Source organism: Taurulus bubalis (genome assembly GCF_910589615.1).
Source record: "Taurulus bubalis genome assembly, chromosome: 16".
Taxonomy (NCBI): Eukaryota; Metazoa; Chordata; class Actinopteri; order Perciformes; family Cottidae; genus Taurulus; species Taurulus bubalis.
In genome coordinates, this window is record NC_136604.1 from 15746681 (window position 1) to 15763759 (window position 17079).

The following is a 17079-nucleotide window of genomic DNA, read 5'->3' on the forward strand; positions in this document are numbered from 1 at the left end:
AGCAGTATTGACCAATCGAGCAGGCTGTGGTTGAATGCCGGTGACCTGTTCTTGTGCAGAGGAAAAGACGTGGACGCATTGGTCGAAGTGCAATCTCAAAACAGATTGTCTCAAAACTATCGTCTGACAATGATTTAGACTTTAGTTGGTTTAAAATCAGCTTCTAAACTGGCTAACTGGAACAATCCAGTCGTACATATCGTCTCTCAACCCCAGTCTCACATCTCAAGTTGCTAATTGGACTTTAAACACGGAGCAGCACACGGAAAACGAGTCTTGGCCCAGATGGCTACGCCTGAACCCCAGAAATATGGCCCCTCGCCCTCGGAGACTTATTCCTTGTCAGACAGTATCTTAGGATGGTGGGAACTTTCGGCGATGCATTAACAAAAGCCGAGAACCTGCAGCTTTGGAAGTATGGGACTTTATTAACATGCATAAATTGATACTATTAAAGATTTCAAATGGGAGAAAAGAAAAGAAGCTGAAACAGAAACTAAAGACACTTGTTTCCATTCTGCACAGGATACAGAAGAGCATTGGATTTGATAAAAAGTTCCTCTTTATTGGTTTGGGTTGACCTGAGCAGCCAAAAAAGAACCCTAACAGATGATTATATTAAGAACAATAAATAGATTCTGTTGAGGAAAATAAATCAGTCATTAAAAAGCTGACACCCTGTGGAAAATTGACAGTGGCATAGGAAGCACATTCGGGCTGATTCGTCTTGAGAAAAAGTTGTTATTTCTGTCCGAATTGTTTTATTACTCGCTGAATTCAGTAACACAGGATCTTTGTTGGTGCATCTCGTAACCCATTCATTTTTTCTCTACATAATAATCAACACACATTTACAAAGATTTACAGCACTGCATTGTGGGACAAGGGAGTGCCCATTGGGATATGCTGTTGCCAGGCAACAAGCGGATGAGATCAAGCTGGTCGTTAGTTTCTAAAATGAGGCTCGGGGAAAGCGGGGAGTTGGAGGGGAGTGGCGTTGGTGGGGTAACTTTACATGTGGTAAATCAAGGATTTCACTAAAGCTTACAGATACTACATTTTACAATACGGTACAGTACGGAGTGTCACTTTCAATCATTTATTGGTCCTTTTTGTACACTTTTAAGACATTGGGTGTGATGTCTCAAGAGAGGCAGGGCATTTAAACGTCAAAACACATCTCAAGCAAAATATTGCATTTGTAAAAACCATTTAAAGATGATCACGGTTCAATAGAAATGTACCTTTCACCATGCTTTTGGTTTCCAGCTCCTCTCAGCTCATTGGTGGTGGGAGACAGGGAGATGCAATATAAATCTGTTCCTCTTTCACTGCTAGAACAGGGCTGGGCTATTTGAATGGGACTGACAGTGACATCATCCAAAAACACTACAGAATTCAGAAGGATGTGGGTGGGTGAGAGCTGCTGTTGTCATGGTGATGTGGAGGGATTAAGATCAGAGTATTTCCCCACCAGTCAAAACTTCAGGTTGTCAGTTTCAGAAGGGGGCGCTACATATCCAGTCACTATTCTCGTCCCCTACCCTTCGTTCTCGATGTTGTCCGACAGAGAAGAGTGGCGTCTCTCCTGTTATTCGCTCCCTCTCTCTCCCAGGTGAGCTGCTGATGATGGAGAGGCAGCTCTCTAAAGATTGGGTCCTTTGATTGTTCCCGCTTCCTGTAGTCTCGGGGATGTGTACGCCGACGCGGCTAAACACATGGCAGTCTCGCAAAAGCCGGGGAGACCTGTCGAACCCGCCTTACCGGGGTGACCCGCCTCTCCGGCGGATCCCTGAGGCCCTCTCTCGCCGTGCCTACCGTCCCGAGCCACACCGTCAACACCCGCAGGACCTGTGGAAGGTGAGGAGGGTTCAACAGTGGATTTTAATTGAATCCCAGGGTTTGAGATGACTAATTGCACTGAAGTTTTAGTTGAGAGCGCCTCTCCTCCACGCGTACTGTATGTATGAATATATTTAAATTGTGTGCACAGGGGAGTGCGAGAGTGTTTTCAACTGTTAGAATTAGCGTGTACGGTTGCCGCCCTTTTATATTCTCATTCAAGAGCATCTCCTAAATGACTGGAGTTAATGATGCTTTTAAAATGCATTCGCGCAGCCTCCCCTGTGGCAAAAGCTGTAATGCCTTTCATTTCTTATTTTACTCATCTGAACCTTTTGTTCAGTATTACATATTGTTTTACATTCTATGTATATTTACCTTGTATTCCTGGGGGTCCTGGTGCTCCTGGATGGGGTTTACCAGGATCTCCTCTGTCTCCCTTTGTTCCTCTCTTTCCTGGGGAGCACAAAAAAAAAGGTGGTCTCAAATGTAGCCTAAAAAGCTATTGTTGTTCAACTGTGTATTCGTCATATATTTCCACCTTTAAGTCCAGTGTTTCCAATCTGTCCAGGTTCTCCAAACATGCCAGGAATGCCACGGGCGCCAGGTAAGCCATGTGGCCCCTGAGGTCCAGATGACCCCGGGGGTCCAGGGGGCCCCGGAGGTCCCATTACACCTGCTCCACCAAGCACAGCCCTCTTGGCGCTCACTGCCACAGCAGCTAGCCTCTCTGTTTCAGAAGAGATCATGTTTGATGAAATTACCTTGGATAATGGGCGACTGATTGCTCGGGAGATAAAAGTAGCTTTGGGAAATGAGCTAATCTAATCTCCCCTGTGAACATCGAAGGTGAATAGTTAGGTCGGCACGCTCACCCTGCAACATCTTTAACACCACTTCGATAATGTGCTGGTCAGATGTATCGCGTCCCTGGGGAAAAGAAGAGGAGACTGAGCAAAGAGGCGGCCACTAATCAACGGCATTACTCAACATTAGTCCGTGCACATAGAATGAACTGGACTCACGGATGGTCCCTGAATGCCTGACATGCCGGGTACTCCTCGCTCTCCATTGAGTCCCCTAGGACCGGGCAGTCCTGATGGTCCCACGTCTCCAGGTTTACCAGAGTCTCCCGTGGGTCCATTGTGTCCGGAGTCGCCCCTAATTCCTTGCTGCGAAGAGAGAGGAGCATTGCGGAGGCGTGAATCTCAACAGAGGGTGAAGAAATCGGCAGATGTAAATTGTAAAAAATATTGGAGGGAACAAATGAAGAACAGAAGTAATCAGATTTCCGCACAACCTCACCTGTCCTTTAGGCCCGGGTTCACCAGACAAACCCTGTCAACAAACAGAGACTTTGTCAATTTCACATTCATCACTTCCATATATATACATATATCATTTCTGCCTCAGAGAGACCCATTGAGCAAAAATCCAAGAATGAATATTGTAAATGAATGTTGCAAAATACTGCTTCAAAGAGCCAATGTGCATCATTGCCTCACTATCATGTAAATGCCTCATTTGCCATCTTGACTATAATGGGGATTTGTATGCAAATTCAAAAACAGACTTCCTCTCCGTCTTAACTTCTGTACGGTGACGACATTTTCTGCTATATATCACTTTGCTTTGATGCCTTCAGAGCCAAATGTTTAAACCTTCTTATCGAAAAGCCAGCAAATTTGGGTATTTTGAAGATTCAGAGACTTTTGCGGTTCTTCATAACAAAACGTTTTTACACAGCTTTAGATTGTGCGGTAATGATTTTTACCTTTTCACCTTTCTCGCCAGCCAATCCCTCAACACCGGGGTCACCCTAAAAGCGATGGAGAGAAAAAGATAAAGAGAGTACACCGAGAGAAGGATGAGTGCAGAACATGTTTGTCAGCATTAGAGCTGAACAACATGAGATAAGTTTCTGACAATCCTGGTAAAAAAAAAAAACGCAACTCACATCGTCTCCCTTTGAGCCAACTTTTCCTTGGAAGCCCTAGGAAGAAAGATATTTTGAATACATATAAATGTGGTCAAATGTAGATTATAATATCCTCCGAAAAACAAGAACTAAATGTTGATTCAAGCCAGTGACACCATAGATCACAGAGAATGATGTTGTCTCTAAAACATGGAAGATGAGGATGCTCACATTATCATTTATATTGGTTATTTGTATTGCTTGCCTCATTCAGTGATTTACTTTGGATTGCTATGACTTTTATTTATAGGTAAACACTGCCCCCAATGGACAAGTCTGGGCAACTAAATCATTATGAAATGTGCTTTAATGTAGGCAATCATGCATATGTTTTCAAAATACAATTAATTTGTTGGACACACACACACATACCTTGTCTCCCTTGGTTCCGCTAAGACCCTGGGCACCTGGAACACCGATTGGTCCTCTCTCTCCTTTAATTCCCTGTTAGGATACATTATAATTCATAAAGGAAAGTACAGCTGCAGATGAGCTAAAAACTGTTTCAAAGAAGCAACTTACAGCTTTGCCGACAACTCCCTGTGGCCCAACTGCTCCTCGCTGGCCTCTGTCGCCCTGTAGCAGTCGAGGAAAGGTCAGAATTCCTTCATAGCTGCAGTTTAAATGCTTTCATGTGCTAATTCTGGATATGTACCTTGGGTCCAGGAACTCCTTCCATACCACCCTCACCAGGAAGACCAGGCTCACCCTAGGAGCATGCAGTTAAAGTTCAATTATTGACTCTGCACGATATAATAATACATTTGGAAAAACTGAAAAAGATCTATGTTTTGTGTGTATGTGTTACCAGAGGTCCGGGGGACCCAGACATGCCAATGTGACCCCGAGGTCCAGGCTCGCCCTAACAAGGAATGAATAATGATAAGATAGAAAAATGGAAACCAGGACATTTCTTTTAAAAAGTAATAAAGTCAAATTAAACATATGATATGAAATGGCTTACCTTAAATCCAGCTCCACCTTTTGACCCTGGACTGCCAGGCAATCCCTGCAGACAGAATTAACAAGACTGAAAATCGCTCAACAGGGGGAAAAAATGTATATCTGTAGCTTGTTTCTTGACAGCTTGTTTTATTTCATATTTTGAAATACAGACAATGAAACTGAAAATGCAACTTGGAATGCATGTGGATATATGAAGTATGCAGATGCTTGTAGTGGGTAGCAATGACGCTGTTGCCTAATAATAATAATATAATGAAAATAGGCCGAGCTGCAGTGTCAGCTAATGGCATACACCTTGAAGCATACACTGTGTGTGTGTGTGTGTGTGTGTGTGTGTGTGTGTGTGTGTGTGTGTGTGTGTGTGTGACAGTACTGCATAAAGCCGGGTAAGTTATGGTGTTTAAGTTTGCAGCAGGGTTGGTGTCACTGCAATGATCATACAGGAAAGTGTGCATCTCATGCTCCATTACCCATTACCCAGAACGCACACAAACGCAACCGCACACACACACACACACACGCACACACACACGCACACACACAGTGTACCCACTGGTCTGATTGTGATAAATCACTCGCAGTGGGAGGGAGAATGCTATTTCAAGGTGGTTTAAATTCTAAAACAGCGTGGGTCACAGGGTCACTGTTGTCTGGATGAGTGCCCAGAAAACAAAAAATACCAAAATTTACTGGCTGCTTCACACTGTTTTTTTCCCTGTCTAGGTTCTGTCTTTGTTGAATGGAGGAGGAGAGCAGATTGACACCCTACGTGTTCTGAGTGACAACACGCTTTTATAAACAGACTTATTTGCATGTGCAACACTGAAGGATCACTCACCGCTGCTCCCTGAGGACCAGGAGGACCTTGCATCCCAGCCTGGCCAGGGCCGCCCTGCAAACAAAAAAATTACAAAAGAAGAATAAAGTGTCAATTTTTACTGCGATTTAAGCTTCTCATCATTATGGCGGCTGGTAACCCTTACCTTGATCCCTGGAATACCAGGTGTGCCATCTTTTCCATCAATACCCGGCAGACCCTGAAAAAGCCAGCAGATGAGTCAGTTGACTTCATTTGGCGCACTCTCTGAACACCGCCACAACTGTGTAGTGCAGAACCAAAAAATGTTGTGTTCACTCACATTCTCTCCCTTCTTCCCAACTGCACCGTGTGGGCCCTGGATACCTCGGTCGCCCTGCAGAAGATAACCAGACCAGTGTCAGTGTATTTGCAATGCACATTAGGATCACTGTCAAATTCTGAGCAATGTATCATATTTTTTTGTCCTTGCTTTAACAATAAACTTAAAGAGAAAACACAACTAGTCACCTACTTTGTCTCCCTTGTCTCCTGCCCCTCCGGGTGGTCCCTGAGGTCCCTCCTCACCCTACAACAACAGAGAGAGACTTTGAGTGGCTTAGGTACTATACAAACCTGTTTCAATATATGAGTAGTAAATCTGTTGGTGTGTGCTAGTGTGTGTGTGTGTGTTCTTACAGGAGGCCCAGGTATTCCTACATGTCCGTTGATGCCCTTGTAACCACGAGGCCCCTACGGGAAGACAAGAAAAGTGCCATCAATCACCTCAGATCAGGGTGGATGCTAAGTCATGGTAGTCTACTATTCATTGTGATAAAGGCGTAATTAGTGCTTAACTCACTTCACTAATGGGAGCTACACAGAAAGCCAGCGACTCTTTCTTTGGCACTAAGCCGGGGCGCTAACTTGGCTAACGCGACTAATGTTAACAGTAAGACGGATGGCTACAGCGGATCATTAACTACAGATGGAGGCACCGTAGACCCAGACAACCTCAACTCATTAGAGGAGGGGAGAGATTTGTGTTAGCATCATTTCCATATGTCCCCATTGCTGGTAATGGATGATGTTGGTATAGTGGGGGCAAGTCTGGCTGTGCCTCCTTAGTGCTCCTCTAATAATCAGAGCAGGCTTGTACCCAAAGAGAAAGAGGACACAAAAAAGTTGGTTGTGACTGTGAAAAAAGAAAAGAAAGAAAAGAAAGGTGATACTCACTGCTTCCGCTTTGGGACCCATCATTCCTGGATAACCTCTTAGGCCCATTGGACCCTGAGAAGGAAGCAAAGAAAAACAGGGTGGGACTGAGATAGATGCTACAATACTATGTTCTGTTAAATCAAAATGATACCATGTGGAAAAAGCAACGACATAAGCCTATTGTTCTAACTTTGCCAAGTGACTAAAAAGTAGAATTTCCAGCATACCGAAGGTCCTGGGATGCCCTGCTCCCCAGAGATGCCCAATTCTCCCTTGGGACCCTGATGGAGAAAAGGAAAAAGAACAAGCTGATTAGTTATTCTCTTTCTGTGCTGCTCTGAATTTTGATTTTGGCTACATGTCACAGAGTTTGACCCAAGAAACTCTGAGACCGGACAGAAATAAAAGTGTTGAAACTAGTCTATGTCTACTGCTGGTTGCTTCTGATGTCTGAATTGCTCGTTGATGATTGTTGCCGGTCAAGCTTGCTACAAATCTAGCATAAGCCAGTTAGCCAGCTAAAGCTAGCTGCTCAAAACATTGTCAAACGCCCCCCAGAAGCAAGTCAAATAACCAGTTCAGTTCAACCTGGTTTATCTGTGTTAAAGGAATAGTTGGACATTTTCAGAAGCATACTCTTTTGGTTTCTTGCAAAGAGTTAGATGAGAAAATCTCTCATGTTTGTTTCCTACATTGCTAAAGACTGGTGGTGATTAGATAGATTAGCAGAAATAACTGAAAAAGAGGGTAACAACGACTTAAAAATAGGCCTACCAACACCTCTAAAGCTTCTATATTTCCACAAAAATAAAGACAATGTGTGGTTTCCTGTAACTATCTCTCATCCAGGTCAGCGACTTCCTGGAGTTCAGTTGTCACTGTGAGGTAGCCAAACAACGAACTGAGAATCCAGAAAATTTGTGAAATTGGACGTTTTCCTTTAAAAGTGGAGAAAGATTGGACCTGAATAGTCTTGTGTGGCTCAGTCAGAGCCACTATATTTGTTTCCCATTTACTGGGCCAGGTCTTTGTATGAACAGCTGTGAGGAGATATTCACAGAATTTGACAATACGCAATTTGGATTAGAGGTGCTGACAACATCTTTAAGAACAAATAAAAGAAATGAACAGTGATAAACAACAAACAAACATTGTGCAGATCATAATGGTCTACCAGCATCAGTGATCTTATTTCCTACCCTCACCTGCATCATGTCATGTCCGTCTAGTATAAGGCCAGTAAAATCAACGGAAAACAAAACCTCGGGTCACTAGCCGGTTCTAGCTGGTCTAGTTTTATTTTTCAGCAATCTAAAAATAAATGTGAAACTGGTCTTGCTATGATAAAGCACCTTTATCGTAGATGGTATCTGTGTTTGAGCTTTAACAGCTTGTGGGGGATGTCAACAGCTTGCTCAGGAGAAGAAAAAGGAGAGCAGCACCACAGGGCAACCTTGAGTAAAAGGCAGCTCTTCTAAAATACCGGTCTGATTTGCAGGAGCAGTAACTGGGTGCATTGAGTGTTTTTGAGCGTCTAAGGCACCTTGTGTGGGAAGATCAGAGGCTAATTCCTGGGGCCTGGCTGGCCTCTCCCTTGGAGCCCACTGTGTGCTCATTAGCTGTGCTTAATTCAGCAAGGTGAGAGGGCTGTGCGGACTCTGACTCCCTCATCCTCCCCTTCATGTACCTGGCTCTTCACCACCTCCTTTCATCTAGCGCGCCGCATGCTCACTGTAGGGCCCGGGCCAGGCCTGACTAATCGCAGCCAGATTAGTGCCAGTCCTGTGCCTCTGGGGGGCTTCATTAAAGCTAATCCTCAACTCTGCTCATCCTGAATGGTGGGTGAGTGTGCAACATGTACATGTATGGGTGTCTGAGTGCATGTGTGAATCTGTTCGAGAAGAGATTGTGCAGCTCACCGATTTTCCGATGCTACCAGGCTCTCCGAGAACACCACCACGTCCTTTGTGTCCCTAAAGGGCAAAAATCAGTCAGTAGGGTCAGTAGTTTGTTATATAACACAATCATCGATGCTGAAAAGCCTTATGCTTATTCCTCCAGTGGGACTGTCAATTTCTCACCTTGACTCCCTGCAGTCCCTGGGGGCCTTTAGCTCCTGCTGGACAGTTAAGAGGACACTGTTGTCGGGAGAAGGAAACATATGGATTATGAAAAAGTGAAGTTGTGTCAAAATAGATTTGTAATAACGTGAATGCCATTCGATCTTACCTGAAAGTCTGCACTTCCCTCTTCTCCACCAATGAACTTCCCTGGAGGACCCTAGATGGACAGATGGGTGGATAGAGAGGTAGATGGATTAAAACAGTCACCTGGTCACAGATGCCTCTGCTCCCATGAGCCGAGTCAGCACTCTCACTTTCTCTTTCCATCTTTCCTTCTCTCTGTTTATAGATTGAGTTCAGAAATAAAGTATCTGTATCTGCTGATGCATTCCTGCTACAGTCAGATGAGACAGCCCACTGATCTAATGGGGGTTTATTTACCCTAGAATAGCACTAAAGCTAAACAAATACACTCCCCTGCGTTTGGGAACATAACTCTCAATGAAGACACACCTCTCTTTAGAACCACTCCTTGGTCTATGTAGTCCCCTGTGTACATACACAGGGGACTACATACACGATGGGGGAAAAAGACTTGAAAGTGTACCACTCAAAACGGTTCGTGGTGTTTCATCACTTGCTGTCTGTTGGAACCTGTCCATGCAACAGGGAGCTCTGGGTGTGCTCAACGCTTTGTTATCACACAGTACATTCTGAAAGCACGTTAATTGCTGCTTGTTTTGCAGAAAAGAGCTCACTTCAAAATAGGATTAGCAGAAGTGATGCACAGTGCTACACTGCTAACCCATTCAATGATTTACGTAAACTGCAATTAGATTGAAGGGAATATATGCTTGATTGAGCACATTGAGCTTCTGGTAGGTCATTTGTCTCTTTCTCTTTTTTCACACTGAATGAACAACTCTTAAGATATGACATGATTTACTGTGACATCTTTTCTGTGGATTAAGTTTGAGTTCATGCAAGCGGTTGTATTCCTTGTTAATACGTTAGTCAAGAATAGCTTATTGCAGATGTATTAGTATCGGCGTATATGTCTGCCAATACAAGAAGACGTTACAGCACAGATATGCTAAAGATAATGTTTGAAGTAATATAAAAACACCAGAGGAAAATGACAAGTTCATTTGTAGTCTGGTACAATGTTCCAGAGTGCACAATAAAACCCAAATTAAGGGATCCTTTTTTTGTGTAATATATTTATGCCAAAAAATAATTGGCCAATGTATGGTTTTCAAATCTTATAAACTGTCAAATATTAATATCCGTTCTGTTATTGCTGTTGATGCTATTTTATACACGACTAGCTGTGTTGAGTTTCAAAACATGAACGGTGAGCTGGGAGGAAATTATGTGGTGGATGAGCTAAGAAAGCCAGGCCACGAACAGTATCTCGGGCTGTGGCTCAGAAGATTGAGCGAGTACACTAATCGTAAGATCGGCTGTTTGATCCCCGGCTCCACAAGATTGCATGTCAACGTGTCCTTGGGCAAGATACTGTTACCGGCTCTACCTCCCGAAGGCTATGTGTGAATGGGCGAATGTTGATATGAAGGGTTACGCAGTCGGACTAGAAATGCACTAACATATATATATATATATATATGTATATATATATATATATATATATATATATATATGAGTGAGTCTATTTACTGGACAAAATAACAGGGACACCTGCAAAGTGTAACTAATTACAGGGGGTAGTTATAGTTGTTCTATAAGTGTTGTTCACTTTTGGGTAATGTACAGAGAATGGTTGTGTTATTTCATCCATCCCTATTACAACTACATGATACTTTAAAACTCTCCAACCTCTTGATCCCAGGTTTTCCCAAAGCATTTTACCACCAACATCATCTTTGTTTCATTAACAATGTGATATATATATATATATATATATATATATATATATATATATATACCGTGGACAACCAGTCCTTGGCGGACACTTACTGGCTTGCCAGGAGGACCAGGAAGTCCTGGAGGTCCAGGTGATCCCAGGATACCCTTAATGAAGAGAGAAATAAGAATATGAATAATAAGGTACGGGTGCTGGTAGGTTATAACCTGCCTATGAGAGATTTGCTAGTCATGAAGGCAGTATAATAAACTGAAGATGGTTTCCTACCTTTGAACCAGGCGATCCAATTTCACCCGGAAGACCAATTGGCCCTGGAGCGCCCTAGACAGAGAGACACAGAGAGCAATTCATAACAACGCATAGACGTCCCAGCAGCCACAAATGTATTCCCACACCTCAAAGCCATTGAGTGATAAGGCATGGTGTTATACCATGCCGGCTACTTACAGCCAGTCCTGGAAGGCCGGGCCCCTGCGTGGACAGAAGGGACGAGGGGTTAAACTACTGTATGACAAGTGGAACCAATCCGTCAAAGTATCAATTAACATTTGCGAAAGCCAATTAATAACAGCAGCAGTGATTCAATAATGCTGGTGTATGGTGCAATAGCGCGACATAAACAGTGCTCAAGAAGAGCAAAGACACATAACGCAATCAGTTTATGTTTGCTCTGTCTTTGCTTGGGATTAATTATAAACAAAGTAATTAAATCAGTAAGCCTTCTTGGAGGAAGAACAGCCCACAGGGCAGGATCTCCCGTCTGTGCAGCATGAGGCAGCTGGGTGTGCGAGCACAGCCCCCAGACAGGACGCCTGTTAATGCTAAACAAGGGATTTAACTAATAGTGTTGCATTCAAGCATGACATTGAATGACTCTGGACTGAATTTGTAGGATGCAGTCTGATAGATGGACACTGAGCACCACCTAGTGGTGGTAGACCGTTACAGACCATGTGCTGGCACATTGCTTGTCCTTGCATTGCTTGACAGCAGTTGCATTTAGTGGTAATGTGGGCATTAAACGCGGATCATTGATAGCACCGTTTCTTCTTTATTAAGGGATGTGTAGAAATAAGGCTCATGTCGTCTGTAGAAGGCATTTAATGCCACATCTGTGTAAGGTTAATCCAAAAGGGGCCACAGCTGGTCAGGCATTCAGGCACGAAGGAAAAAGGACTCGGGAGGTTGCCTCATGAGACCAGCTGGGTTACAATATGTTTGTTAGGAAACTGACTAGGCATTAAACAATGTCTAATTTAGCCCATCATAACTCATTTTCATGAGTATCATGACAACCTTGTGCGATAACAAGTTATCTAATTAGTCATAATGTAGCATATAGACAAGTATATTTACTTGATATGTGCTTTACTTAGTATTGCAAAGTTATGCTTCTACTCCATTAGTATACATTAAAAAACATGTATGGATATATTGGTTACAATATGATAATGTAACATTATTACATTAATAGCATATCACTTAAACAGTATGTTTACTTCAGTAAGGAATCTGAGTATTTTGTCCACCACTATGTACAATACAAGACATTAATTAAAGATGTTCGATTTTTAATCATTATACTTTGTAGGAGAAAATCAATGATAAACAATAAATAGTTTTCTTACAGGAGGTCCAGGTTCGCCACTTGGTCCAGGTTTACCCTGGAGGAAACAGAACATAAAATATAACTATAGTGTCGGTTCTTACACAAATAGATGACACTATCCTCGGCTACGTATTCTCCTGGAAGCAGGGGTTAATGGTCACGCTCAACATCACTATGACAAGATGATGGGAACATGGCCCAGAGACATATTTCTTGTAAAGGTGACCCTTGTTAAATATGTAAGCTTTCCCATATAATAGCATTACAATGGTGCACTTGTTCTCATCATCTTTTCAGGTGGAGGTTTAGATACTTGCCTTCGGCCCCGGGCTCCCGAGAGGGCCTCGATCTCCCTTTGCTCCAATCAAACCCTGGAGACAGACAGAAAGACATGTTAGCGGGCTGATATGCTCGACATGTATATTCAAAAAACATTGAAGAGATTAAACAGTAAATTATTCAGTTACCACGGTGCTTTCCACAGGCTGTATTGGACTTGAATTCACCTTACAATTCAGCTAATCACACATTTGATCGAAGCTGACACGGTGATTAGGAAAACAACCAGAGATTGAGATTCCAGGGCGGATTACTGGCTAAATCTCTGAGGAATGCATGTGTGTTTGTGTGTGCTTCTGTTCGCATGTGACCGACAGGCATTTTCACTCAATTCACCTCCAACCAAGAGCGAAGCAGCAACGAAAACTGCAGCACAATTTAAGTGATATGAGGTAAATTCAGTTAGTGCCCCAAAGCTATAAAATAATTTTAAAGTCATCCGATTGTCTTTAACCACCTCCTCATTGCAAGTGATGTAATAGTTTTTAGAGGGTTATTGGCAAGGTATAATGGGTTTTACATAAAGTGTATTAACGTCATTGTCTCATATTCTGTCCACGAGGCTATTAATTCAGTCCTGCACTTTTTTTTTAGACTGAAATGGTAAAATAAGCTTAAAAAACTTAATCGCTGTGTTGACAGTAAACCAATAGTTTGGAAAATTGAACGCTTCAATATAACAATGCCTAAATCACTGTACAGTTGATGTAAGTACAGCAGCTTTATTATTTGTGAAGTTAATCTGTTTAATTATACATCTTGAAGTGGAAAAATGGAGCAGTGAGACTAGAAATGCTTTAAATGTGTCATAAAATCAAAAACAAAAGGATGACTTTTGATTTGAAATCATCACATTTTTAATGCCAACCTTACTGGCTTCATAATAACTGAAAGGTACCCTAATGTGAACAGTTTACATTCCATATTTCTGATCACATTTTTCATCTATTATGTGCATACCTTAAGGTGTAATATTTCTACTTCATAAAGCATCTGCTAAAGTGGACTTTGAGTTTTGATTGTTTTTGACAATATTTAATGCTTCCAAGTACCATATGGTGGTTGAAATCATCGGCTCAGAAAGCAGGCCACACAGTTGGATCTCATTATCTTTTTGTATTGTTGTGCTTCCGAGCTATTTTTGTCATATTATTCATCAAAACCTGCCACTTAGAACAACATCCCATTCATTCGATGTTGCTGAAGTATGAAGAAAAAAAAAAGCGTCACCATTTTTTCTTACAGATTCAACTTTAACTATAGCAATAATTTGTGGCTCCAAACATCCTTAGAAACATTTTAATTATAAAAATAAAAAAGGTATTTGGTTGTCTTTTCACAAGTTCTGTAAAATCCTGATTCTTTTACAATGCTCCCCGGTCGGTGTTGCTATTCCTGTCAGGTTTGTTCGACCTTTGTATCCTCAAGGGTTTCTTTTCCTTTTATTAAGCTGATTTAGCATTAAGCCTCTCAGAATGTGTATTTAGGTAAACATCTTATAACAATTGTATTTGCAATTTCAAAGTAATTTTCTCCTTCTTTCTTGCAGTCTGTGTTTCTTTATTTCTCTCAAACACACACCAAATACCAACAACACTCAGTTTACTTACATCAATGCCATTCTCTCCTGCTACTCCATCAGAACCGGGCTCTCCTGGCTCGCCCTTTTGTCCCTACAAGGAAGAAAAAAAACACTATTGTCACATACAATATAGCCATCTAGATAAATCAAATGCAAAGGGTTTTGCATTATAACATCTAGCAGTCCAGTACAAACTTACTGGTGCACCAGGGGGCCCAGGGAGTCCCGTGTCTCCCTGCAGAGAAACAGAATGGAGATGTGAACACCAGAAGAAGTATGGAATGGGGTATATGACTTGTTCAACTCATCCATTCATATCTGGGTCCTTCCTCACTGATACATGTGACAATAGACAGGTGATAATACACCTTTTGTTTCAGTATGGATGACACCTTTCACTGGAGTGACTCAAGGTTTCTCTTTTTGTGGTGTTGTTTAGTATTTGTCTGTTTGACTGACTTGATGCTGCCACCTTGGCCTTGCAGAAGAAGTTCTTCCAGGCAGAGAAACGTGTTCCTCATTCCAACCAGTGATTATGCTATAAACATCCTTCAGGTCTGCCTCACATCATACCTTTCCTGTGGCCCTAAAGGGGAAAGCTGCAGTGTAGAAACTTGAGGGCAGGCTACACCTCCCGGTTTGGACCAAAGGTGGTAATGTACTAACTTATCCCATAATGCATCATGGCGGCAACCAAATGCTGACGAGTTACAGGAACTCAGCAATCGATCAGTCTCGAGTCAAAATGCATGTTCATTTAATGAAGGTGGTACAGTATTTGTTAAGACCAGAGACTTGAGCTAAAGCAAATCCAGTATTTAATCACATTCACCAGGGTTTTACAGGCAGTGTGTGTCCTGCTCCACTGGCCCGGCAGCCTCCATTTCCAACACATTTGTACAACCTGTGTGTAGTTAACTCTAAGAATATCTCAAATGTATCACATTACTGTGACACAAACTCAGGATTGAGGCAAGAGTCCTCAAAGACAACCTCTCTCTGCTGGGAACAGAGCTCTTTTGTGCCAATGTGTTTTCATTTGCAGCGTCCTCTACTGGTAAGACTCCAGTACTGCAGAGCAGCGCAGCGTTGGTATTTCTCCAGCACAATGATGGTCTTTGTGACAGAATCTGCTGGGCAAACCTGTGTGGATACTCACATCGATGCCGTCTGACCCAGGAGTGCCAGAGGGGCCTGGTGGGCCGGCCTGGCCCTGAGGTCCAGGTGGACCCCTCTGAAACACAGGTAGAAAGACATTTTAAGACTGTCGAGTACTGTGCCATGTTTGAGTATTTTACATTATAATGAGTAGTATGGTCACACAATAAGGGGTAACACCAAAAGGTACAATTAATCAAAACAAGCTAAAAATATGTTCTTGTTTGTAAATTACACAAATAAACAATAAAAAAACCACACAGCATAAAATCGCTCAATTTAAGGTTACTGCATGCATCGTGTTGTATGAAAGCATCACACAAAAAAACGAAACACGAAAAAATGAAGCAAAACCAGGGAAAAAACAAAGGAATGAGCAGGAATGTGGAGGGAGGTGTCATGATAATGGCACTGTTTACCCCCACAACACCCCACATCACAATGCACCCTCAGACTGTCTTGAATATCATCTCAGAGGATCAGTCAGTCCGTCAGATGTTAAAAGCCATTTTAAATCCAACTTTGAATTCTTCAACTCTTCAAAAATAGGGAAAATTAATAATCCTAAAGAGTGAACGATGTCAGACGTCCAGGAGATAACATGCAGGTGTCTGTTTGAAGAGGGGCTTTGAAGCTCGGTGGATACAGTTAGTGTGTGTGTGTGTCTGTGTTGTAGGCTGTGAGTGTTTGTAAGTGTGGCAATTGCTCACCGATTTCCATGTATCACTTGGCCAAAAGGTTTTCTCTCGCCCCCCCCAAAAAGAACCAGGACCCTCTGTTAGATATTCAAAAAGTATAAGAGTCCCTTCATGATAAGGATGAAAATCCACAGAGTCCAGTATCATTTTGTCTCCACAGCAGAAATCCCATCATAGCTTTCTTTTACGTGCATGCTATAAAGCCAGGTGTTCATCACACGTAGACCTGTGTTGGTTCAACCCGGAGCACTTTGATAGCACCAAGACACAACACAACGTATAACATCTCCTCAAGACATCCAGCGCCCGCTGGCCCTTTCCAAAGGGCCCAAAATCCCCAACAAACCCCAGAATAAAAGGGGGTTAGCTGAGCCTGAGCATCGCAGGTCTCAACCTCCCCTGTCCACTCACCACTTGGGCCAGAGCCAGGCACAAGGTCTGCAGTATTACCCAGGTCTTCAGCAAGGCCGAGAGAGCAGCCATGGTCCCTCTCCCCTGTCTGTATCTCCTCGGTTCACCAAATCCACTCTTCTCTCTCCTCTTTCCGCTCCCTTACTCCTCACTCCAGGCCGGCACAGAGCGGAACTGGTGGAGCAGAGCTGTCTGAGAGGCAGGGGTGGGGGGTGGGGTGGGCTGGGGGGCTCAGCCCCAAAAAAAATACCACTCAGGAGGAAGGAGAGAGCGGAGGGTGGAGAGGGATGAGGACTAGGAAAGAGGACAGAGAAAGAGGTGTAATCCTGCCCCACAGCCGGCCTCTGAAAGCAGAAGAAAAAGGCTCTGTGCCCCCTTCAGCAGTGTGGGGAACACACACACACACACACACACACACACACACACACACACACACACACACACACACACGCACACGCATACGCACACACACGCACACACACACACACACAGGAAACTCAAAAATATCTCAGGTTTTCACATTAGATTCGGGGG

The 17079-nt window shown here is 43.0% G+C and overlaps 1 protein-coding gene across 1 annotated transcript; it reads right to left on the reverse strand.

The window, feature by feature from the left end:
* Positions 1–415: 415 nt before the first annotated feature.
* col9a2 (procollagen, type IX, alpha 2) lies at positions 416–16677 on the reverse strand. Its single transcript, XM_079232279.1, has 32 exons — positions 16546–16677; positions 15438–15512; positions 14478–14513; positions 14307–14369; positions 12675–12728; positions 12377–12412; positions 11196–11219; positions 11016–11069; positions 10841–10894; positions 9030–9080; positions 8882–8938; positions 8720–8773; positions 7028–7081; positions 6819–6872; positions 6282–6335; positions 6118–6171; positions 5926–5979; positions 5770–5823; positions 5625–5678; positions 4785–4829; positions 4629–4682; positions 4476–4529; positions 4343–4396; positions 4193–4264; positions 3800–3835; positions 3617–3661; positions 3148–3180; positions 2868–3014; positions 2718–2772; positions 2384–2572; positions 2221–2298; positions 416–1851 (listed from the first exon to the last, which is right to left on the reverse strand). Exons 1-32 carry the CDS (start codon positions 16615–16617, stop codon positions 1646–1648), a joined length of 2076 nt encoding a protein of 691 aa, XP_079088405.1. The 5' UTR covers positions 16618–16677; the 3' UTR covers positions 416–1645.
* Positions 16678–17079: the final 402 nt, after the last annotated feature.

Excerpts from the sequence above, each read along its gene's own strand:
- col9a2 (XM_079232279.1), bottom strand. The coding sequence starts at position 16,617 with ATGGCTGCTCTCTCGGCCTTGCTGAAGACCTGGGTAATACTGCAGACC. Across the intron at positions 9,081-10,840 it reads CTGGTCCTCCTGGCAAGCCA|GGTCCTCCAGGGAAGTTCAT; the intron begins GTAAGTGTCCGC and ends CTGTCCATCTAG. Across the intron at positions 3,181-3,616 it reads CTGGCGAGAAAGGTGAAAAG|GGTTTGTCTGGTGAACCCGG; the intron begins GTAAAAATCATT and ends GTTTGTTGACAG.